General features: G+C 37.5%; 1 protein-coding gene across 1 annotated transcript in view; it reads left to right on the top strand.

Annotated features, from left to right (window-relative positions):
* CAB39 (calcium binding protein 39) overlaps window positions 1-24875 on the top strand; it is an 88063-nt gene that overhangs the window by 14904 nt on the left and 48284 nt on the right. The window contains exon 2 of the mRNA XM_060106999.1: window positions 21689-21844. Within this exon, the coding sequence (XP_059962982.1) occupies window positions 21731-21844 (114 nt within the window). The 5' untranslated portion in view covers window positions 21689-21730. The remainder of the gene's footprint in view (window positions 1-21688; window positions 21845-24875) is intronic.

The raw sequence follows: 24875 nt of genomic DNA, 5'->3' as shown, positions 1-24875 counted from the left end.
GGTTGTCTTTTCGTTTTGTTTATGGTTTCTTAAAAGGACTGTTTAAAGAGATGATATACCTGTATTCACTACACTTATATATTTGTGTAATCTTTAATTCTTAAACTTTTCCATATTTCTTCCACATTTCAGAGCAACTGTTTTCTTTTTCTTTTTCTTTTCTTTTTTTTTGTGGTACGCGGGCCTCTCACTGTTGCGGCCTCTCCCGTTGCGGAGCACAGGCTCCAGATGCACAGGCTCAGTGGCCATGGCTCATGGGCCCAGCTGCTCTGCAGCATGTGGGATCTTCCCAGACCAGAGCACGAACCTGTGTCCCCTGCATCGGCAGGCAGACTCTCAACCACTGTGCCACCAGGGAAGCCCAGAGCAACTGTTTTCAAGGGAAAGAGCAAGGGTTTCACAAAATCATCTTGAGAGTTCAGTTTAGGATGTCCATGGGAAAAACATTGCATTTAATTTGCATTTGCTTATATAATCTTGAGTTTTATTCTCAGTTTGGGACAATAAATGGACATAACTATTTACACATTTTCATTTTTTTTTGTTACTTCCTGTGTCATTTAATGACACATTTCAGATCTCCAGCCCCCAAAGTAGGTGTGTGGAGTACACGGAAGAGTAAAAGATGGTGCCACTCTCAGTCTTCATTACTCCAGTTTTGGCCTGTAAAAGGTTGAGAGAGCAATGTCTAAGCCCTACCCTTATTAGAGTTGCCTTTCTGAGGCACAGGGCTGGAGCAGTGATGCCTAGGAAGTAGCCCCTGTGTTACTTGGAACTCTCTTTCTTCCAACAAGGCAGAGATTTAGTGAAGGCTTATCTCAGGGAGGAGTCAAACACTCAAGGCAGAAATGCACTGGGGTCTCACCAAGAGTTCTCACCAGGGACACAAACTCTGTTGTGAGTGTCCATCTGCCACTGCGTTTCTCTGTTTACTCACTGCCGTGGCCCCCCTCCCCCCAGCATCCTCTCTCTGCAGACCAGCTTTCTCCACCTGATAGAAAGCCTGGCCACCTACATTTCTTTCATGGAGCTTCAGCCCCTCAATAGACACTTTAGCCCGGGTCTACCTTCCCCTCTAGGTTACTTTGCTGGGGACAGCAAGGGTATGGTTCTTACAGGACTCTAGCACCTCCTATTGGAGCTGTGTTAATGGTGTGGGGTGGGAGGGGCAGTTGCCAGAAGGAGATGGTGCTGGGGACCTTATGACCCTATAGGGTGACCCTGTGATTTTCCCAGCTGTGAGGATTGTTGGGATTCTTATCCTCCTATCTGATTTGTTTAGGTGTCCAAGATACAAGTTCTAAAGGACTTCTTGGTTATTTGTCTGCCCTGAGGCCACATATTTCTTGCTATTCTTTTGTCCTTTATCTTTCTTTTTAGCCTTAAAAGCAGGCTCCATCTTAGCTCCTCTGGCCATAGATATCCTCAAGGCCCAGAGGAGTCTGTACAGAATTGGACCATAGTATCCTAAAGGAAATCCACCTCTGACTGAAAGGCTACTGCATTTGTCTCAACAATCCTGGACACACAGAAGGAGGGGCTAAGTGTTCTGCTTTTAGTCTAAGCCAGCAGTGTTTGTTGATTGAGTAGCATTTTGATGTATCTCCTCATTCTCTGTTTGTTTCAGCTACAGTGAAACGCCCTGTGCCTCGGCCCCACCCCTCCCGCCCCAAGTGCCCTGACCTCTAGTTGTATTCTTGTTGTTTTTACTAATTTCCTAGAAGACATTGGAATAGAATATAGAATAGAGGTTTGGAAGTACAATTCAGCCATTATGTTAATTTATGAATGGTATTTTTTACACTAGTTGAATAGAATACATTTTGTATAACTGGCTAAAAATATTTTCTGTAAACACAGCCATTCAGACCTTGTATCTGTAAAGCCTCATAGATAATAGGGGCTCGAAAACTATGTTGAATAAACTTGGAAGTATTTTTTATTTATCCTTACTTACCAAATGACAGGGACTGAATAGGAGTTGCATGCTGGAGTCAGAGCTCCTTGAGTGATGGAGGAGCTGTGTCAGCCATCTCTCATCTTAGAAAAGAGGCCGGGGCCATTGTTATTCATAGAAATTATTTGACTCTGAAGAACAGTGATGGAAGTACTTTATTTTGCCATACACATTGATTGCCTCAATACACTTTCCGTGTTGGACTTAATTTAGTAATCTCTCCCCAGGCGGGATGTCCCCTTAGCAGTGTTACCTATTTCCACCTGAGCGAGAAAATTGATCTTGCAGTATTTAACAAGTTTATCATGGTGGTAAGGTTAAAACCACACCCTTATGTTAAGATTAGCTAGTTTTTTTTTTTTTTTTTTCATGTTTCTTGCCTTCCATTTTAGGGAAAAGCAAAAAAATAGGGGTATGTTTCCTTCTCTTCTCCCCTTTCTGTCCCATCCTCTCCCTCACCCCAAAGAATTAGATAAGGAGCAAAGGAAAAACAAGGAAAGACAAAATGATTCCTGGGGCAGGGTTAGTACACAAATAAATGCATGTCTTTTACACTAGCTAGTTGGGGACCACCCATTTGGCTTTGAGTTTTAGAAGCCAAAACAAAGAAGAAAACGATCAATTGCAAGGCTGTGTTCACGAGATAAAATGTAAACCAGCCACTTAGGAGAAGCATAATTTTTCCAGGAATTGAGACCCTGTGGATCCTTTATTAATGAAGGCTCTGGGTCCTTGGTACACTTCTCTCTGTTCTCTGAAGTGTCTGTAAAAGTACCCAGTTCAAGTATAAGGCATCTTAGTACAAGACATAGGAATAGTGTTAGACTGGAGCACAGTTTAATTAAATCACTACTTTTCTGATGCTCTGTAGCTATGGAAATGGCCCCCTATACTCATTCATGCCATTGAACTTTTTATGAAAATTGAGTACCAAAGAGGTCCAAGGTTATAGTTTTCTAGTAACTACTCTGCTTTAACAATTAACTGAGGGGGCCGGCAGCACTAATCATCTGCCTTTGAAAAATTGAAGAGTTTAACCAGGACTTGATTTCAAATCTAGTTGTATAAATTGACTTGGAGGCCAGGTCATTGAATTCCTCAGAGAACAGTTCTGTGTCCAACATGCGGACATGTTTTTTGGTTTTTTTTTTTATTTTATTTTTAAATTTTATTTTATTTGGCTACACCGCACGGTATGTGGGATCTTAGTTCCCTGACTAGGGATCGAACCCATGTGTCCCCTGCGTTGGGAGCATGGAGTCTTAACAAGTGGACCGCCAGGGACGTCCCCCAAACATGTTTAATGGATAGTGTTTTACGTCATAAGGTAGTAGTATTTTTTTAATTTGTTAAATTTCTGACACAGAAACCCAACATAAAAAACTGATAGAAGTGAGGTGTTTGGGCTAGAGATGAGGTGGACCCTCACCTGCTCCAGACCTTAGGGCAAGGTTTAAAAGCCACTGTGAGATTCAAGGCTAGCACCATTTTAGTTTGGAAAAACTTCAAGAAAGCCTGGATCACCAGACTCCCACTTTCATGGAACAAACTCACCCTGTGTGCCCCCACCCACAGAATACCTGTAGAAAGCCTAATTTTAACATTTAACTCCTTAACTTCCTGTTTAAACCACTGTGATTCTGATAGGTTGGTGACATGGTTAGCAATAACCCAAATATTTGGTAGATCAAGTTAAAAACTAAGAAGGTGGATTTTTGAGGCCTAGTAATCATATTCACTTGAGTTGGTAGCATTCTTCTGCTGAAACAGTAAAGGAAAAACAGAATCCCATGTTCAGAATTTTTGTAGAAGGAAATAAGTTTTTAATGGAAGAAAATGTATCCTTTGTAGCTTTTCCTGAATGTTTTGCGGCCTCTACCTAAAACTTAACTTTCTATACTCCCTTGGATATAAGATGTCTCTGTTGTACATTTTCAATACAGCTTTCAGATAAAAAGCAAGTTTTCCATTGTGACTATATTGTGATGTCAACACTCCCTAAAAAGCACCACTCCATAAAGTGGGGAATGTTCTTTGAGCAATAAAAGAAGCCATGTGTTTATTCTGTAAACAGCACTTAAGTTTACAGTGAGTTCTGTAAACTCACTGCCTTCTGCCTTCCTTTTCATTCGACACTTTATTACCTACCAGAGCTTGATGAAATTACAAAATAATTTTTGGTTCCTTATCAGAGTTCAGATTGTTGCATAAAGCTCTCTAATCAATTGTAATACATTTTCTGACTTTTATCCCAATTTATTCTGTCTACAAAATGCAGCTCAGGAAGCATCTCCCCTATTGAAGTGTGAGACCTTCAGCACACAGTGCCCTGTCCTCTGAGCTTGCCACTAGGCTCTCTTATTTGGGTTTTGTCATGCAGGGTCTGGTGGCATGTATTAGTCTTCCATAGATTTCACTCTTCCTGTGTGTGCCTTGTCTCCCTAGCTGTATTCTGAGTCCTGGAAGAATTCCTGTGTGTACTACATGAAGCATGACCACATCTTTTGGTCCACGAGCTGAGTTTTGGCTGTAGGATTGAGAACTTTTTCCCTCCAGAAACACAAGCAAGAGTTTTTATATATGATCATGCCAATCAGGTGACAAATGAATTCAGTTACTTTCTCTGAAATAAAATGTTTTTAGCCTCATTATTTCATCTAGAGTTTTTCTCTCAACTCAGGATCAAGCCTCCATATGCCAGTTAGTGTGTTGATTTGGAGGGGTGGAAAGGAATGTTAACCAGTTAGAAGAATTCTCAGAGAAATCATCTTTGGGTAAAATGTTCTACATGATCCTCTAAAGGGCCATGCAACTGTGTATTCTGTGACTCTAAATATTTCTGCTGGAAAATGTCTGTTTACACTGAATACCACCATATGGTGGCCTTTGAGCAGTTTTAAAAGAAAACAAACCTTCAAATCTCCAACTATGGTGCTTCAGCTCAGGCTGGTTTTGTGGCATGTTTATGCTTTTGTGGGCATTTAGCCAGAACAGAAATAGCAATGCTGAACCTTGAAGGAGAGTGATTTTTCAGGTTTACATCTGATCCTCTAGAAATAAGTTTTAAGGTTATAAATTTTAAAAAGGAATTTTTTTTTCAAAATACAGTTCTTAATTGGAATGACTGAAAGGAAAAAAATAAAAATCATTTCAACACTCTCAGGTGCAAATTTTTAGAACAACAGTATTTTCTTACTTTTTCAATCTATCTTAATTCTTTGACAAAAAAATAATTTTCGAAAAGGCTTTTATTTTTCTTTTTTGAACTTTGTTTCAAATTTTCTCACTTGTTTACTGTTCAAGTTTTGAATTACACAATTTTTTTTAAGGAATTACCATCTTTTTAAAAGAGCAGGATTGGCTATTTGCTTTTTCTTCTTTACCAAACATGGGTGAGGCTGTGATGTTTACTCATGGTCATATGGACTGTGCTTCCACAACCTTGTGGCAAAGTGAGTAGTAAATTTAACCAGAAGAAAAATGGATTTATAATTTTTTCCTTGAAGATTAATGGTTTCACATTTAAAAATGTGGACAGTGATTAACCTTTCATATTATTAAATTCAGTGCTAATTTGTCAAGGAATAGTTGAAGTTCGTGTTTCTGAAACTAATTCTAAAACTATGATAATGTAACTTAATTCCTTAGAATATCTGTGAATGAATCAGTGTAGATAAAATTAAAGATGGCAGATCCATACTGATAAAAGGCCTTTAACATATTCATGGAAATCAGTTAATTAGTCATGTATTACAAGTATTTCTAAATAATGCTTTGTAATATGTAACTATGATTTCAAGTCTTAAACCAAGTGATGAAATCTTTTTGCCTTGTGATAATTTGAGAAATTCAGCATTGTGAATAAGATAGCTATCGTTAGTAAATGAACTACTCAGGTTGATTATAAATCTGTTTTACAAACTGCCTGTCCCATCCTATCAGTTGGTTATGAAATCAACTTAGTGGGCTATGACTAGCATTTTAAAAGAGAGGGAAGGGAGCAGGGGACTAGGATAGAATAAAATAGAATGGAGAATGTCAGTGTAATTTTGCATAGTGAGGATAAGTGCTGTTTGGTGGTATTTTGTGTGTGTGTCTGTGTGTATGTGATACATATTTTTTATGTATGAATATATATGTGTCTTGAAATCAGAGAAATGTAAAAATGAGTTAGGTGACCTGGTGGCCTTGTGGTTGTTTAAATGACTGTACACACAGAATAGATAGTGGGAAGCAGCCGCATAGCACAGGGAGATCAGCTCAGTGCTTTGTGACCACCTAGAGGGGTGGGATAGGGAGGGTGGGAGGGAGATGCAAGAGGGAGGAGATATGGGGACGTATGTATATGTATAGCTGATTCACTTTGTTATAAAGCAGAAACTAACACTACATTGTAAAGCAATTATACTCCAATAAAGATGTTAAAAAAAATAAAACCGCTAAGACTGATGTCAAAAAAAATTAAAAAATCAATGACTCTACACACAATACAAACTGATGGCCGGCTTTCATTGGAAGGTTCCAGTATTTGTACTGTGCTTTTAACAGGGAATAAAGGAAGACCTGTGTGACTTGCTGAACAGATTTGTATTTGACAGGAACCGGGTAAGGAAAGCTAATAATACTCTGGATAACAAACTAGAGATCCAAGAAAAAATTTTAAATGTCAAATGTATATTGAATCTAAATCAGAAGCAATTTAGTAGGAATAATTGTTCAGTCCAGCAGGTTATGTCCCAAAAGGCAGTAGTAAACAATGGGTGAGGGTGTGGTTCACTACAGAACATACAGGTCAATTATGTTGCTCAATAGAGAGCTGCCATGTAATGTATCAAAACTATGAATGGAGTTTAAGACTACATTTATGAAATCTATGGATAGGTAGTCTCAGATCATATGTGGAGTACAGGGTCTGGTTTGGAACACCACACTTTTAAGAGGAATGGTGACAAGCTGGAATCCTGGAGAATAACTGAGGGGAGTCCTCTGATTGAGTCAACTCCTTCAAGTTTTATCTTCTTTATCTGTAACAAAAGCACAACTGGATACATTTTATAGGAATTTGGCTGCCAACAGTGCTAAATGTAACGCAGACTGAATGGGAATATTATGGCTCTTGTTCCCAGACAGCTCACGGGCTAGCATGGTGATGGTAATTTAAATATTAATATGTCTGATTAGGCTGTTCAAAGTGCTTTGAGTTCTTCTTTCTACGTGACATCTAAAAATATTCTCAAATCACAGATTTATATTTTTGAAAAATATATCATTTAAATGTTTATTTGGCATCATCCTTATTTAACATGTATTTTAGTATAGTCACCATTTATAAAGAATACATTCTGTACCACCCCACCCCCCAATAACTTAATTAGGTGGCTATTGGAGAAAGGTCGCTAATTCATGTTACTATAGTGGATTTCTTGATTGATTTTTCCCACAACTAAGCAGTGCTAGTGTGAAAGTTGCCTCACTGTCAAACTGGATATCATAGTGAGGTTTGTTAAATTAGATTCTACTAGAACTAATTTCAGAAAAGGATACCATTGTTTAACTGTAAATAATGTCTGATATCTATAATATGAAATCTTGCATCATAGTCAGTATGCAGTTACAAGCCTGATAGGAAACCCAGAATTCGTAAAGAAAAAGATTATAGATAAAGCTATAAGAAAATGAGAACTTTGTACATTGACAAAAAGTTGGAATGCAAATGGCAAACTAACATATTTGCAAAAAAAAATAACAGCCAAAAGGATAATGTTCATAATTATAAGTATCCTATCAATCAATGAGAAAAAGACTCCAGAGCCAGTAGAATAATGGGCATTAGAGATGTACAAACAATTTTGCTAAGGAAATACAAATGGATAATAGGCATGAAAATGCGTTCACTGTCATCAGTGATCAGCAATTCAAAGAATCAAGTTGATGTGTGGGGAAGAGAAGGAGGTCAAGAGAATAGCATTTTTAATCTGGCAGATTGGCAAAAATCAAAAGGGTTAGTAGGGCTGGTGTTGGTTGGCTGGTGAGGAAATAGCTGCCGTCATCCACTGTTGATGACAGCGTAAATTGGCATAAGCTTTTGGTACAAGTTAAAAAACATTTACAAGAGTAGTCCCATTCATGGCACTTATTTTAGTCCTGAGCAAACTACATTTCTTTTAAGCAACAAAAGATATTTGAAAACTATTATGGGGCCAATACTCAACTGGAGCAAAAAGCAGATGTATAAGAGCAAACTTTTCTGCAGAAGCCAGGTTCAAGTTAGTGTGTGTGTGTGTGTGTGTGTGTGTGTGTGTGTGTGTGTGTGTGTGTGTATTTTTAAGGTTAAAATTTAAACTTACAAGAAAGAAGTCAGAGAGCTCTGAAACATGATGCAGTCTTAGCTCCTAAGAATTACTTAGCTAATTCCAGTTTGGTTAAAATACTTCCAACCATATCTTTAAGTGAATTCTAGAACTGTTTAAGTGATTGTTTATATGTGCCCTGCCCTGTTCCAGAAAGGATTTAAGGTAGCTTGAAGTATTCTGTTGTACTTAATTATCATAATTTTAGTCTTGGAAATCCATAATGACTGCATGATACACTTGAGATTACCCCAGTAAAACTTGACACTAGTAGTATGGTTCTCTCAAAAAGTGTTTGAGGTTTAACATGAGGTTCCTGTTTGTAAAATTAATACACAGATTTTTTTTTAACGAGAGCTGGTGCTTTAAAAATATCCTTGTAAAATTTCCTTTGTCTAAAAATTACTTTGTCTGAAGCAAAGCTCTCTCCTATAAGCAGGTGTCTCTTGCTTTGTTGTTCAAATAAAGAATGAACTTTATCATTAGAGCATATTTCATAAACATTCATAATTTGACATTCACATGTTTAGTGTGAGTAAAAGAAACTTTCAAGAGTTAATAGAAAGCCTATTAGAAGAACACAAAGTGAAATTATTTCTAAACATTGTATTTACTAAGCCCATTTCATTAAATTCTCAATCTGTAACTCATACATAACAAAAGCTATTAATTTAAAAGAGGAATTTTTTCTAGAAATTTAAACTTATGGGAATACTATTAAAGATTGATTCACGTAGTGATTATTTACTACTTTTGATTACCAAAAACAATAAAAACAACAACGAAAAACAGAATTAATGGTCCATATGATGTATGTAATTGGTACATTTAGCTTTAGGGTCATGGAGAAAGTTCCACCAAGGATAGTCTACCTTAACCTACACTTCTAAATTCTGAAAATGTTAGAGATTTGAGGTCTCCAACAATCTCTCTTTTTAAAAAATGATCTGGAAAAAATATTAAGCATATGCCTAAAGAAGCTTTGTTTTAGTTAATATGACATTTTCCCAAAAGATAAGTGGCTGAAGAAGTTTGTGGTCACTCAGACCTATACATGTGTTTGGGAGATTTTAGTTGGAACTGGAAGGTAGTTCCTAGCTCTCTATGCAATGCACTTCTGATATTTAATAGAAAAAAGAAACTTGGGTTGTCAACGATGAGCAATAAAAATCCTCTCCAAGGCATATGGAACAGAGATATGGGCCAATTTTTGTTTTTTGATATTGTAGGGGTTTTTTTCGGGGGGGGAGGGGACAGTCAAGGTATCCTTTTCATATTTATTTAACTCATAATAATCTTAGAAATTGCCTTTTATCTATTTAATCAGAATTTAAAGATCAATATTTTTAAAAAGACACTTTGTGAACATTTATTTCTGATTACTTTTTGATAATTGTCATACTTCCATGTTGTACATTTTGTGATACTTGATCTGTATGTAAGATGACAGGACAAATAAATACAAAGAGAATTTGAAGTCAAAAGACTTGCCTTGAATTCTGATGCACATGTTCAACATGGGATCTCAGGGCTGACCTTTTATGTGAATCTAAAGACGTACAGCAAGTATTTACCACAGAAATTGGGGAAAGTGGGAAGGGGTAGTTTCGTGGATAGAAAGTGTTGGATTTAGAGACTACACATCACAATATAATGCCCAAGTGATCAGTCAATTAAGTTCATTCTAATTTAACATTAATAAAAAGTCAGTGCAAAAAAGTTGTGAAGATCCAAAACAGGATGGTTCTACAAATCGTGCCACAATCTTGGGAACCCAGATCCACCCTTTCAGTATTTCATCTTGGTTAATTACATGAATCTATTAGACTTAGTCAGAATTTTGCCATGTTTATATTCATGGCACAAACAACATACAGGTGGCAACATATAGATTGGAACAGTTAAGTGAGCAGGTGTGGGTCCAACTTTGTACATAGCAATAGCTAGATTATAGGTGCTTACCTAGATTTCCTGCTCACTTATCCTCCAAGACCATCTAGGTGGTGGCCCCTAACCCTGTTCTGGCTGGGTTTCAGATTAAAACTTTCTGGTTAACTCCTGGTTTATGGTTCATGTATCAGTCGTTTCTGTGGCCTTTTTTGTTTTAAGAACTGTTTTTCAGTTCCAGTCAATTCATGTGTCTGGAGTCTTATGCAAAGCAATATGCCAAATGTTATGAGCATGTAACATGTTGGCTGGTATTCAGTTTGGCCACATTCAGTTTTGGGGCTTCCTGACTCATTGAGGGTGATACATATATAAATAATAAAAACACACTATAATCAAGATTTTGAAAGCTCAGGAGTGAGGAGGAAGATTACTGTGGGGGTCTTCATGGAGGAGCTGTTATTTAAAAGTGGAATCAGATACGGGCAGGATTTTGGACAAGTAGAGAAGGGGGGCATTCCCAAGGTGGGGATACTCATGCTGGCATTGCTGTAGTTTTCCAAGAATTTCAGGGAGGGGCACTGTAAGTCAGCTGTTGAAGGCATTGCCTGTGTACCTATTTCCTCTGTAGATACTTTTTCTGTGCCATCAGCAGATAAGTTTATTTATTGAATTACAGTGGACAAAATGACAACACGTATACATTGGAACAGTTAAGTAAGAGCTGTGAGACTATAGAGGAGAAAGGGTTGTTTTTATGTCAGAAACATGGTTTAAGGTGATAATTTTGCAGTTATACACACATTTAACTTTGACCGTTTAGGCAAATAGAGGGGAAAAAAGTGAAAGCAAAGCACAATGGACATACCAATTACAAGAAACATAACAATTCTTTAGAGTAAAAAATGTTCTCTATTACTGATTTTTAAAAATTATGAAAATGTTCAAGTATATTCAAGTACTGTAGTATAATGAAGTTCTAGCTCCAGCAGTTACTAATATTTTGCTCACCTTGTTTCATCTATTCCCCCTACCTTACTGTTAGGGAGGGGTGGTACTGTAGTATTTTGAAGCAAATCCCAAATCACCTATATTTCAGTATGTATGTCTTATTGATAAGGATATTTTTTACATATCTACTATATTATAATACCTAACAAAATTAACAGTAATTTCTTAATTATCCTACCCAGTATAATTTTCCTGACTTGCTCATGTATCTTTTGTGTAGTTGGTTTATTTGAATCAGGCTCCAGAGAAGAGCCATACATTTGACTATGTCTAGTGAGTTTCTTTCATTACTTAACATTCTCCACTGCCTTTCCTGCCCCGGCTCTGCTAATGCTATTTGATTTGCTGCAGAAACCCAATATTTGTCTTGTCCAGGGGCCCTTGTTCTGGGTTTGACTTGGTGACTCCATGTGATGTTTAACTTGTTCCTTCATCCCCTGTGTTTCCTGTAGACTGATAGGTCTAGGAACTTGATTAGATTCAGTTTTTTTTTAAGTGGAGGAAAGGAGATCAAATATTTTTATAGATGGACCTTTGTACTTCCTGTTGCATCCTATCATGAGACACATTGATGTCTGATTTTCCTATTTTTAATGAGAGATCAGTGTTCCAAGTTATCAGCTCTGGTGTATCTACTATGAAGTTCTCCATCAACCTTTCACCTATGATTTTAATGGCTGTTGATAATTGTTGCCTAGATCCCTTATTTCATCAAGGATTACAAAATGATAATTTTCTACTTTTCTTTCTACATTTATTAACTATATGAATCTTCTATAAAAAACTTTCCCTTTCAACTATTTGGTTACCCTCAAGTACAGGCTACGCAGTAAAGACAGGATAAATGTGCTATTCCCTTTCTTTTATTTACCAGTTTTGGGGGGTATTGAGTTGTTCTCACAAACTCTAAGGTGACCAATGAATTTTCTTTTTTAGTATTATAATTTTCATGGGTTTTAATGTTTTATATTAACTGTATTATAGTTACTTGTACTACTATTAAATGCATAATTTATATATTGTATATGCAAATTTTAATTTGCATGTCAATTCATTGCAATAATTTTTCTTTTTTATGCCAAAATTGTACCATCTTAGGCCTGTGGGAGCCTTTCAGATTGGCTCCTGTGTCTTTTTTGGCAGGACCTCATCCATCTTTGCTTTCTGAGGTAACATGCCCTAGGCTTGGCTGATCTTATATATTTTCCTGCTCCTTCATGGAGCCCTGGTTCCTTTTATTGGGAATGATCTTGTACTAATTTTTTTAATAGCACTTTTATAATCAGGAAAAAACTGTACATGTACATTGTAAATATTTAACATTAAGAAAAATTTAATATAGAACACACATTCTCACTACCCATTATTAACCTCTGATTTTTTTTCTCTTAGTCAACATATGTGTTTGCATATATAGAACACATGACTATTTTATATACATATATACACCCATATGTATATATGGTGCATATAAATATGTAAAAAAAATATGTATATGCACCTTTGTATCTAAAGTGTTTTCAGTTAAAAGGAATTGTGGGCACTTTTTCACGTCAGTAGAAATCTTCAGAAGAATTGATTTTTAAATGAGTTCACAGTGTTCAATTATATTTCCTGGGGCTTTTTCCCTTTTTTTCAACTGTCTTAAGTAATGGTTCAGCTGCCATCTTGGTACATATATCTAAGAGAAGCAGGTTTAAGAGAGAAGCATTTTTAAATCTCCTGATACACAGTGAACATATTCATTGTCATATGAAAGACACTGGTTAATCTGATAGATGGTGCATTAAGAGTTGGAGTCAAAACTTTGGAAGTCCTTTCTCTTCCACTTTACTAATTAGCTTCATGGTGTTTGAACAAATTATTCAATATTTTTGTGCCTTAGTTTACTCATCTATAGAACAGAAAAAAAAAACTTAGTAATGAATCAAAAGAGTTCTACTCTTTCCTTGAGAATCAAAAGATAGTTTGCTCATTCTACAGATATTCTACAAGTATGTTCTAGACACTGTTCCAGTGTCTGGGTATACAACAATGAATGAGTGAAACAAACAGAGTCCTTTTCCTGGGACATGTATGTCAGGTAATGGTGACAAGTACTGGAAGAGCAATGAAGCAGGATAAGGAGATGAGATTGGGGAAAGTTGCTCTTTTGGAAACATTGGTCAGGGAAGGCCCTGTGAGTAAAATGAGGGAGAGAGCCATAGTGATCTGAGCGAAAAACTCTCCATGAACAGTATGGGGAATATACTTAAGCCGGGCCCAGGAATGTCAAGCCAGACAGTGTGGCTAAAGCCTAGAGTGTAAGAGATGAGGACAGAGAGCAGTAGATCACAAGGAGCCTTGCAGGCCTTGGTCAGGAGTGTGGATTTTATTCTGAGTGAAGTGAGAGGTCATTGGGGGAGGGATTAAACAGAGAAGTGACGCGGCTTTGTAAACTGTGAAGTGTAGTACTGTAGGAGAGATCTTACATTATTTAAAATATTGCTACTATTACCACGATGGCAACCATCTGATTTACCATCTAGGCTATAAAAAAGTCAGTCTGACTCCTGCATAGTATCCAGTGTTGCACATCATTGGCCCCTGAAAGTCTGATCAAGATACATTAATTGCAAAGCACACTTTACAGGTCGTCTTGTATGCTCTTGAACACTTTTTTTTTTTTAATTAGTTTCTGCTTTATAACAAAGTGAATCAGTCATACATATACATCTGTTCCCACATCCCTTCCCTCATGCATCTCACTCCCTCCCACCCTCCCCATCCCACCCCTCCAGGCGGTCACAAAGCACCGAGCTGATCTCCCTGTGCTCTGCGGCTGCTTCCCACTATCTATCTACCTTACGTTTGGTAGTGTATATATGTCCATGCCTCTCTTTCGCTTTGTCACAGCTTACCCTTCCCCCTCCCCATATCCTCAAGTCCATTCTCAAGTAGGTCTGTGTCTTTATTCCCGTTTTACCCCGAGGTTCTTCATGACATTTTTTTAAAAATTCCGTATATATGTGTTAGCATACGGTATTTGTCTTTCTCTTTCTGACTTACTTCACTCTGTATGACAGACTCTAGGTCTATCCACCTCTTTACAAATAGCTCAGTTTCGTTTCTTTTTATGGCTGTTCATTGCAGCTCTATTCACAATAGCCCGGAGCTGGAAACAACCTAAGTGTCCATCATCGGATGAATTGATAAAGAAGATGTGGCACATATATACAATGGAATATTACTCAGCCATAAAAAGAAACGAAACTGAGCTCTTGAACACTTAATTTTGGTTTTGACATAGTTGATGATGAGCTATGTATATGGTAGCTTTGATAATTAACCAAAGGTCCAGCTGCTTCTTAAAGCTATCCATGGTTTATTTTAATGGAGCTGAGTCATTGCATCTTATTTGCAGCTTAGAAGGGCATGTAGCCTATCCTTCCAAAAACTGAATCAAAACTTTTAGATGCAGGTTTTAAAAGGATAAGATCACTCATTTTATATTACTATACAGTCTGTGTGGATACCTTTTTTAAAACCCATTTTGGCTCTGGAAACAGTAGTCATGAATCAGATTTTAGAACGAAAAAAAATGCATGTAATTATGCTTAACTGCTGTTTATTCAGATTTTACCATATGCAGATGCTGTTCTAAACACTTGAAACACATGCAATTCTTATACCAAGTTGTTAGGTTGCTATTGTTTCTCCCATTTTAGAGATGAGGAAAGGGGGCTTAGAAAAGTCTAAGTCAGCTAAGGCATGGTGAAGCCAGGATTTGAACCCGGGTTATCTTTAAAGCCCATGTAATTAACTACTGTGCCTTATATAATTGCCCTACCTTACTATATGGGTAGTCTAGCACCTAACACAAGATCTAGCGTGTTGTAGATATTTAATATTTATCTGAATCAAGTAACATTGACCCTAGAAGCAGGGGATTAGGTCTCAGAGCCAGCTATCTAAAAAATGGGTTCAGATGTTTACTACATTTCACACTTTCCCTGACTGCTTAATTAAGTACCTTGATAGTCCTGCAACAGTCTTATTATTGTATGTGGGGGTTTTTGTTAGCAGTTTTTGCATTTGACCACCAAGTTTATGAGTCAGATCTAACGTATATGTTAGCACAGAGTCCTGTGAACTCAACTGTCTAGGAACGTGTTGTCATTCAGGAGCTTTTCTGTATTGTCTTAAAACATATACACCCACATCCATATATGCCAGAATGTTGTCTTCTTGAGAGCAGCCACTCTTGGTGCCTTAAGTTTATATGGCACATAGTGAGCACACGGTTGATACTTGAATGAATGAATGTCCTAATTAGTGGCTTATGGACCATTTGACTACTTTTCAGTATTTATCAGTACATAGGTGACTAGAGTTAGCTGCATTTAGGGGTTAGGGGTATGTTGCACGAGCCCAAAGCAGTCAGATTGCCTAAGAAGGTCAGTGCCTAACAGTCCTAACCAATGGTGTTACCCTTCTAGTTTCCCGGTGGGTGTTCTCTATGTTCTCCAGCGGTTTCTTGGTATGGAGCTTTGTACTCTGAGGAGTATTAACCTAACAGAACAGTGACTTGAAGTTTTTGTGCTTTGTAAGATGGAGGTGACCATTTCTGCTATCATCGGGTCTCCATCTGTTTTAGAGAAAAGAGTGGAGTCCCCCATGCAAAAGACCACAAATATAGAGCAAGTGATAAAAAGAGAAAAACATACCAAACTGTTAATGCTAGCTGTCCCTATAGGCTTTGCAGGTGATTTTCACTTTCTACCTTGAGCCGTCCTTTAATGTTTGAATTGTGCATGATGAATAGTATAACCATTTTTTAAAAGCTAGAAGTTTAACACTCAGTGATGGACATAGATGCAGGAGTAGATAGAAAAACCTCAGTTATTCTGACTCCCAGCCTAGCCCTCTCCTCCCTACCCCAAGGATATAGAAGCTAGCTAAGGACTGTGCTTATGTGAACAGTGGCACAAAAAGCAACCCCACCCACCTTTTTAAAGTGATTTCAGTGGGTCAGTAAATGTCCCAGTCATCGTGGCAACCAGATTTTCAAGAACATCTCCTAGGGGTGATATTGGCCCCATTGACAACCACTGCCCTTTGTGGAGAATAGCGAGGGTCTACACTTGATGTCTGTAGGGACAGAGAGATTTAGAAAACAGAATTTTCTGAAATTGTGAACTGATTATATGGAAGAGTTAATGAGTGGAAAGAGTCTGCTGTGGTGACCAGGTTTTGTGATTGGGTGAACAATGGATCCATTCACTGTGAAGGGGAATTTAGAAAAATAGGCAGGACTTGGGGATGAGGTTTGAGTTGCCTTGAGGACATCTTTCGGGAGCAGTAGTTAGAAATGTAGGCTGATTGGTCGGGGCTGGAGGTAGATTTCAGGTTGTTGAAAACGTGGGTAGATGAGATCACTCAGAGAATATAGGGTAAGAAGACAGCCAAGATAGAACCTTAAAGGACATCACCATTGGAATAAAGTTGAGTCATTGAGTTAAAGGCAGAAAGGGCAGTTGGAAAGACAGAAAAACAAATGCGTGAAACCTAAGGGGTGTAACAGTGCTAAATGTTCCTGCAAATTCCTTTCATGCAGGTTTAGCATGTTATTTCATAAATATTAATTTTAGTTTAAAAGCATGCTAAATTATTCCCCACCCCTGTCCTCCCTCCTCCCAATTTTCAAGTTAAATTTCTCCTCTAACTGTTCTTTACCTTTGGGATTCAGGCATACACCACTAACCAACCATCAGGAGCACGCTTACCGCCGGTGTGCGAGATGGTAGGCACGGGTTTCCACAGCCCTCTAAATGCGGACGGTGGCTGGCGTTCTGCCAGTGGCATTGGTAGTTTTGACTCAGCCCAAGGAATCCTACTGAGGTTTATTATGAACGAATTTTTTTGAAGGGATGGGGAAATGAGTATTTGAAAACTAAATGAATTTTTTCAATTATAGTACGTATTTTTGTCCATTTTCTTCATGAACTCTAGTTATGTCTGAAACATAGTTTAGGCAAAACGTAGTTTAAGAAAAAATTTGAATGTACAGAATAGTTGAGTGACAATGAAAACCCATATATCCATTTAGATTTAAAAATTAAGATTTTTACCATACTTGCAAGTTTGTGGTACTCTGGCTTAGAGGTAGTTGGCATATTTAGGGAACAGAAAGGACCTCAGTGTGGCTGGACCTCTGTGCGAGCGAGCCTCTGTGGGCTGTGCGAGTTGGAGGTGGGTAAAGCTATGGTAGGGAATTTGGATTTTACCATAAGGGCAATGAAGAGTTATTGAAGGGCCTTACTCAGTGAACTCTTGCTGTTACTGTTCCCTGGAATTCTCTCAAACACGTATGACAAAGGAAGAAAGTGGGAACTGAGAGTCAGGCAGGTGAAAGGTGTCTTGTAACCATCTTATCCCTTGTTTAACCGTTGCTACTTCCAGCTTTGGCATCTCCATACTCTTGGGATTGTCAGTTCCAAAACTCAGACATGTACCTGAGTGTTTCACATCCTTCAAGGAGACAGAACCCTGTGAATAGTTCTGCTTGATGGTGGACCAGGCCCCTTTCAAGGCACCGTCTCCACTCCTGGGAGAAAGCAGTGTGGGCTGGAGAGTTCACTCTCAGTGGTGCCTTTGCTATCATTTGAGCACTGTTGGAAGGTCATGAGTTGTTCTGTGAAGGGATTCACTTCTATTGCTTGTAAGGACTGAAGTAAGGAGACTGAAGCTTCATGCTCAACCCTTAAACTAAGTTTGTATGTGGTTCCAAATCTTCATTTGGATTTCAGGTGGTTCTTTATTGTCTCTAAAATTAGTTAGTGATTCATGAAATCTAGGTTAGTCATCCATATTTTTTTTAGCTGTGTGTGTGTGTGTGTGTGTGCACATGCACATGTATGTAACATTAAATAGCTTTCTTACTTATAGATCATGATCAAAGTTTGCTGGTTTTATTGGCTCTCACTTTGGAGATGAGTAAGATTAGTAAATTGGCAGCCTTACTTTTCTGTGTCATTCAGCCTTCCGTGGAAATGTTTTATGAATAGTACTTTTTTATGTATTAAGGCTAGATTGTTTTATATTATTCATTGATTTCTTTACACTTAGTTTTATGTTTATCAAATTATACATGTGAAATTGAAGGATGCAAATAGTTACAAAAAGGGCTTGTAAGAAAAAATACCAGTCCCCTACTCTCTTCCTGCTCCCCAGAGGTACTCCCTCTTTTGATAATTGTTTTGGGATCTTTCTCCCCATCTTTAATGAACATGCTTATATGATACATCCATGATTTCACCATATTACTTGTAACATTTGCCTCAATAGCTGCTTTTGTTTTCTTTATTAAAGTCAGTAACACGATAAATACTTAGTAGCTCTGTCCATATTAATCTAACATGTTTATTAAAACTTTTATTTCTTAAAGCATTTTTCAGCCTTTTAGCAATGTTCTAGGCACATGTATTGGCTACCTACTTGGTCATCACTTAGCAGCCATTCATGAATTTTAAACTTTTCTATGTTTTCAATTAATTATTTAAAAAGTTGGAACACTGAGTGGCATACATTAGCATAAGCTTAATGCAAAGCAAACTTAGACATAAGAAACAAATTCTAATGCAGAAGTTTTAAGGGGTATTATTTCCTTGTTTTTGACCCCCCAAATCTTAGTTGTGTTGATTAAGAATTGGTGGATTTGAGGACGTAAATGAAAGAAATAAAAGGATTTGTTTAATTATTGCACTCAGGCTTTAAAGTAAGAACTATATGATACAGTTTTTATTTATACATTTTATAATAAAGTTATTTATATAGTTCTTATATTTATTCTTTTACTTTTTAATTATACTTAGCTGTATTTTTTAAAACAATAAATAAAAAGAATATTTAAAGCATGTGTATGAGGGACGGGGAGGGCAGAGAGAAAATACAAGCATGTCATGAACAGCTTCAGCATTGGGATTGGATTGGAATCTGCTGAGGAGTGTCCACTTCTTGTTTTGGGTACTTGTTACTAACTGTATTTTCTCAAAGTATAGTTTTTGTTTGTTTGTTTGTTTGTTTTGCGGTACGCAGCCCTCTCACTGTTGTGGCCTCTCCCGTTGGGGAGCACAGGCTCCGGACGCGCAGGCTCAGCGGCCATGGCTCACGGGCCCAGCCGCTCCGCGGCATGTGGGGTCTACCCGGACCGGGATACAAACTCGTGTCCCCTGCATCGGCAGGCGGACTCTCAACCACTGCGCCACCAGGGGAGCCCAAAGTATAGTTTTATTAGTTTATATGTTCTGCAGAATCTTGGCTGCCTAGTGTATTAATTAAGAGGAATGATTGTGTCATGCTTCCCCTTTCCCTCACAAAAGCATTTTATATATGTATTCTCTTCTGCAGCTGTACTCTTTTTGCTATGACCAATATTTGGTGTGTGGTAGGACTTTTTTTTTTTTTGTAGGACTTTTTAAAACCCCCTTTGCCCTGGAAAGTCACTTCTTCCACCATTGAGCCAGAGCTGAAAATATCTCTGTTGCATGGCACCCTAACATTTCCTGCAAAATTCCATTAAACATTCCCACCCTTTACCCAGCATTGACTTGTAGCATCACTGCTATTATTTGTGGAGTACAAAAAGGGAAGATTATATTTTCATAGGACTTATCGTGAGTGTGAATCCACTCTGTTTATAGAGAAGCAGGCTGCATTGCCCCCTACCCTTCTTCAAAAAAATAAAATAAGTTAAATAAATAAATAAATAAAAAGAAAAAAGTAATGGAAAAGAATGATGCAGAATTTGGGTCCCATCTTGCCAGGTAATCAGAGAGAAAATATAACAGCCACCTGTAGTTGATCCAAACTTCTTGTCGTAGAAAAAATATTTAAAAGTAAATTTAGAACCTGTGTTTGAGGACATTTCCCTTTGGATAATGAAGATGTAGTTTTAATGTGATCAAAAGAAGATTTATAAGCTGACAGAAGGTGAACTATATAGGTGATATTTGGGTATAGAGATTGGTCAAAACAGATCATATCAAAACATGTCAAGAAATAACATACTTGTTCATGATTTAGTTGTAAGCTTGTTAGCATTCATTTGCATGTTCTTTTCTCCTAAATGTTTATCTGTAAATAGATATGCAGTTCACTGTATTTCATACTTTAGAGAAAAAAAATTCCAATACTTTGTTCCAGTGAAGTCTTAGGCATAGGTCAAAGGAAGTGTTATGATGCTATTCAACAGAGATATTTTATGTTGATGGGGAAAAAAAACCAAAGTACGGTTGAGGTATCTGAGACCCACCTCTCCCCACTTGGGCAGAGGTGGGCAGTGGGTGCCAGGGATGGTTAAATACAGGAGTTTGGAACTTCACAGTTTGAAAATCACTCATCTAAGTGATCTATAAGGTTCTTCGGAAAAGTGTTGTCTTTTGGTATCTTATATGATATTATTTAATGCCTGTGAGTGTAACTTAGTTTATTTAGTGAAAGAAATTGTAACTTCTGACATGTTCCCAAGTTACTTTCATTGCTTATCTTGTTAACTTTGTTTTTTCATGGTGACTTTCTGGAATAGTCGATGTCCTCCTTTTGCATGATGTAATATTGTGGTTTATGCAGTTGAAATGTTGTTTTCTGCTACCTGCAAAATTTTAAGAACTTCCAGAAGTTCATTGTCCCCAGACTTTGTCAAGTGAGTTCCTTCATGGGATATAGTCATATCCAGGCAGAAAAAGTACATGTTGAAACCGTCACTTAAAGAATTTGAGGATCTGATGGGAGATTTGTCCAAGGCTCTGTCCAGGGTTCTCTCCAGCCCTGAGACCATAGGATTGACCGAAGAGGAGGAAGGGTGTACCCACAGGATGCTTAGGAGGAAGCAGCATCAGCATGAACACTGGAAAAGGCACATCTGGAGAGACCTAAAGAGTGGGTCTGTTGCTAGTGCTTTTTGGCTAAGCTCCTTACCTAACTTTTTACCTCAGTTTCCTCAACTGTGAAATAGAGATATCTATTAATTGGAGGTATAGTGTGGTGATTAAGGACGCTTTGAATCAAGACAGACCTGAGCTGGTTTTACCCCTTAGTACCTTGAGGCAGTTTCTTAATTCAGTTTCTTCATTCAGCGTTACCTGTAAATGGGAGTAGAATAATGTCCTCGGGGAATTGTTTGAAAAGATCCCATAGATGATGGATTCATTTGCTTAATAGGGGGCCCGGCAGTGCTAGTTACCCTCCATCATCAGCACCATCACGTTCCTCCTCAAATGGGTGGTTAGGAGAGCAGGGGATTAAAAGGGTATTTTGAAAAGTACAAAGTGTTCTGTAATTTTATTATCATTTCTCATATATTTGTGGGTTTCCTAGTCGTGATTTTGAAAGCGATGTAAAGTAACTTTCTCAAACACTGTTTTTCTTCTCAGATTAGGGTTTAGAAAGTATGTCTTCTATCCACCTCACTTTTTCTCACTTGTACCATGTGCTGTGTCCCCAGGTGAAGCAGGCAGAGCGCAGTGAGGCACCGGTCGCTGCCGCCATGCCGTTCCCATTTGGAAAATCTCACAAATCTCCTGCAGACATCGTGAAGAACCTGAAGGAGAGCATGGCCGTGCTGGAAAAGCAAGACATTTCTGACAAAAAAGCAGAAAAGGTATGTATTTGGCTTTATTTTATATTTTTAATCTTTTGATTAGGAGCAAATGTAAGACAAGTTATGAGGTGATTTCTAAAAATCAGTAAATCCCAATTTGGGTTTATTTGGGGTTTTTAAAATTTAGTCCTAAAGTGGCATTTGCTGGTGCTTAAACACCACGTGTTTTCTCCTGTACTACCATCTAACAAATACATTTTTAACTTTTTTCTCAGTTTTTCATTTGAGGTTTTCAATTTTATTTAAATGTTTTTTTCATTGTTGATGTAGTTTATCTCATTTCTGAAATCAGTGTTTCTACTGGTAGTCCTCTTAGGGAGATAACCTCTCCTGATTTTCTTTTTGTGTTCTCTGTATCCATGACAAGTATCTTCTTCTACCCAGTCACCACAGTCCAAAACCTGACTTTCATACCAGTCTATCCCCCCCACAAAAAAATCATCTTTCAATAAATAGTATGAACCTCTACTTCCTAAGGGGTTTATGAATTGATCCCGACTTCCATTCCTACTTCACAAAAATTCTCATGACCTTTCTTATGGACCTCAGCGGTAGCCTCTTTAGGGCTCTTTCTGAAATATCTCCCCTGCTTTAAACCTTCAGTTCAGCCTTCTCACGTAGCACACGAGACCCTTTGTGACCTGGCCTGTGCTTCTCTAGGTGAATTTCAACCCCTTTCTCCCTTTTTCTGTATGCTCTAACAATCTCAGCTTGTCTCTGTTCATTGAAAGCAATTAATAGCAAACAATTAGCCATACTGTCTTTGTCTTGTTTTCACCCCTGCACCATTTTCCCCTCAGCCCCCATTCAGTTTTCAGAACCACCCAATTCATTTTTTTCCTGTATGGCTTCCCAGAATATTCCCTCTCCTGGCCTTACCCTTACCCTCTAAAATGAACCTACCATTTGGCCACCTCCTTTGGAAATGGCAGGAGTGCTGCCATCTTCAACATGATTTTATTTGTGCCATATTTTTGTCTTCCTTACTAGACCTTGAGCTCTTTGACCCATGTGTCATTTCTGGCCCACCTGTGCCCTCCACAGTACCTGTCTCCCATGGGCTGGATGCCTGATGATTCATTGGATGAGTGTTTGATTGGAACAGGATTTTCCATCCTATCTTTTATTTTAGCAGGTTGTTTTTGTTTTGAGTTGACACTTAAACTGCTTAATTTCTACCATCTTTTTAAGTCTAAGACTGTGGTTTACCTGTATTCTTATAAAGAAAGGAATTTCGCACTCATGGGATTAAGATTTGTAATTATAGGCTATTTAGTTGTATCTTTCTGTCATTGGAAGCAATCTACAATTAGTGAAATTTTCTATAATTCAACTTTACTTTAGATCTTCCATGGAAATTCTAGACAGTTTCTTGCATACCTTAGTAAGAGATGTAGATAAATGTTAATAATATGATGAAACTAACTGCTTTTAAAGATGGCTGTTATGTTATTTTGGTTGAAGTATATAAAGAAAATCTGGCCTCATACAGATGCATAATTGGAAAAGAGAGGAGTATTTTAATAGCCTTTCAGATAATTTTGAGTGTTTTTTGATACCACAGCAAAATTCAGCAGTTGATAGTTTCTTGGTTGTAATAGACTCAAACTGTATTAATGAACTTTCCATACTCAGTACTTTGAAAAGGTCCTTTATCCATGCATGACTTTGTAACATGCACTGGTCATTTAGAAACTATTGGATCACTGAGTTACATACATCTTCCAAACGTTGACACATTATCCAATAACAAAAATTCACATTTTAAAATATCACCACTGTGATCTCATCAGAAAAGTATAAGTTTTGGAAAGTGGTCAAACTTAACTTTATGTTGTATTCAAATTTCAAAATTCAAATCTGGCAACAAATACTGTTTGTTGGTTGCTTTCCTTAAGGAGACAGGTTCACTTTGTTTATTTTTGAGAAAATGTCTGCCAAATATACAAGCCGGAATAATTTGTCAGTTTTTCTTTCAAGGAAAAGTGATGTTCCATAAAGAAAATAGTTTGTTCAGCTCATAGCTCAAACATTATCATACAAGTACTTTTCTTCAAGACAAGCAGTCATACTTCAGTAAGGGGCACAAGGTGCTTTATGTGTACTTCCTATTTATCATACCAAGTGTTAAAAAGTTGTATGTATACTCAGGTCAAAATTTAATAAAATGAATTTTTTTCCTGCTTTCTCATGACACTCTTAAGTGAAACCGTTTTTTTAAGCTGAGTGCGTGATGATGAAAACTACAACGATAACTACTACAGTTTGTTGTCACTGCCTTGACTCAGGCTAGAGGTCAACACCATCAGTGCAAATGGCAACAGTGGAAAAAGGCACATTATGTGTTTACATCGATATGAAAACAGTTTTGACCTCATGGACCCCTTGAAAGGGTCTCAGGGAACCTTTTTTGGTAAGACAGAGTTTGAGAATTCCTGCTCTAAACCTAAGCAAGAATAGACCTCCTGCTAAATAAAGCAAAGAAAATTATGAATTTGAAAAATAAGTTTTATTTCAAAGGAAGGGGACAACTCTGAAGATTGAAGAGCAATAAATGCAAATTACTTATCCTGAAATAGATTAGAAATAGGGAGGAAAACCCTGAACTTTCTCATTTCACTGTCTTATCAAGATTCAGAAGGAAATAGTACTAATACAAATGGTGAAGAGGGAATGAGACCTGAAAACAATGGAAGATGAAAATATAACCTCTAAATTAAAAACCATGAAAAGTAACTTCGACATCAAACTTAAGACTGAAAACTTGAATGTAGTCCCATTAAAACCAGGGTGCTTGCTATGACTTTTTATCTAGAGTTGTTCTGGAAATTCTAGGCAACGCATAAAGAAACAGTTTAGAAATAAAAAACACAGCTATTTCAAATAAAGAGGGGAAATTACAATGTTGAGATATTCATATATCTTTACAAAACACAAGAGAATCAGTGTGAAAATTAGAGTTCACTAGGGCAGCTAAATACAAAATTCACAGCTTCCCTAAATACCATCAAAACGGTCTAGAAATTGTAAT

This window comes from Mesoplodon densirostris, chromosome 8 (genome assembly GCF_025265405.1).
Source record: "Mesoplodon densirostris isolate mMesDen1 chromosome 8, mMesDen1 primary haplotype, whole genome shotgun sequence".
NCBI classification, from domain to species: domain Eukaryota; kingdom Metazoa; phylum Chordata; class Mammalia; order Artiodactyla; family Ziphiidae; genus Mesoplodon; species Mesoplodon densirostris.
Note: the sequence above shows the minus strand (reverse complement) of the source record. Positions and strands in the feature narration are given on the sequence as shown.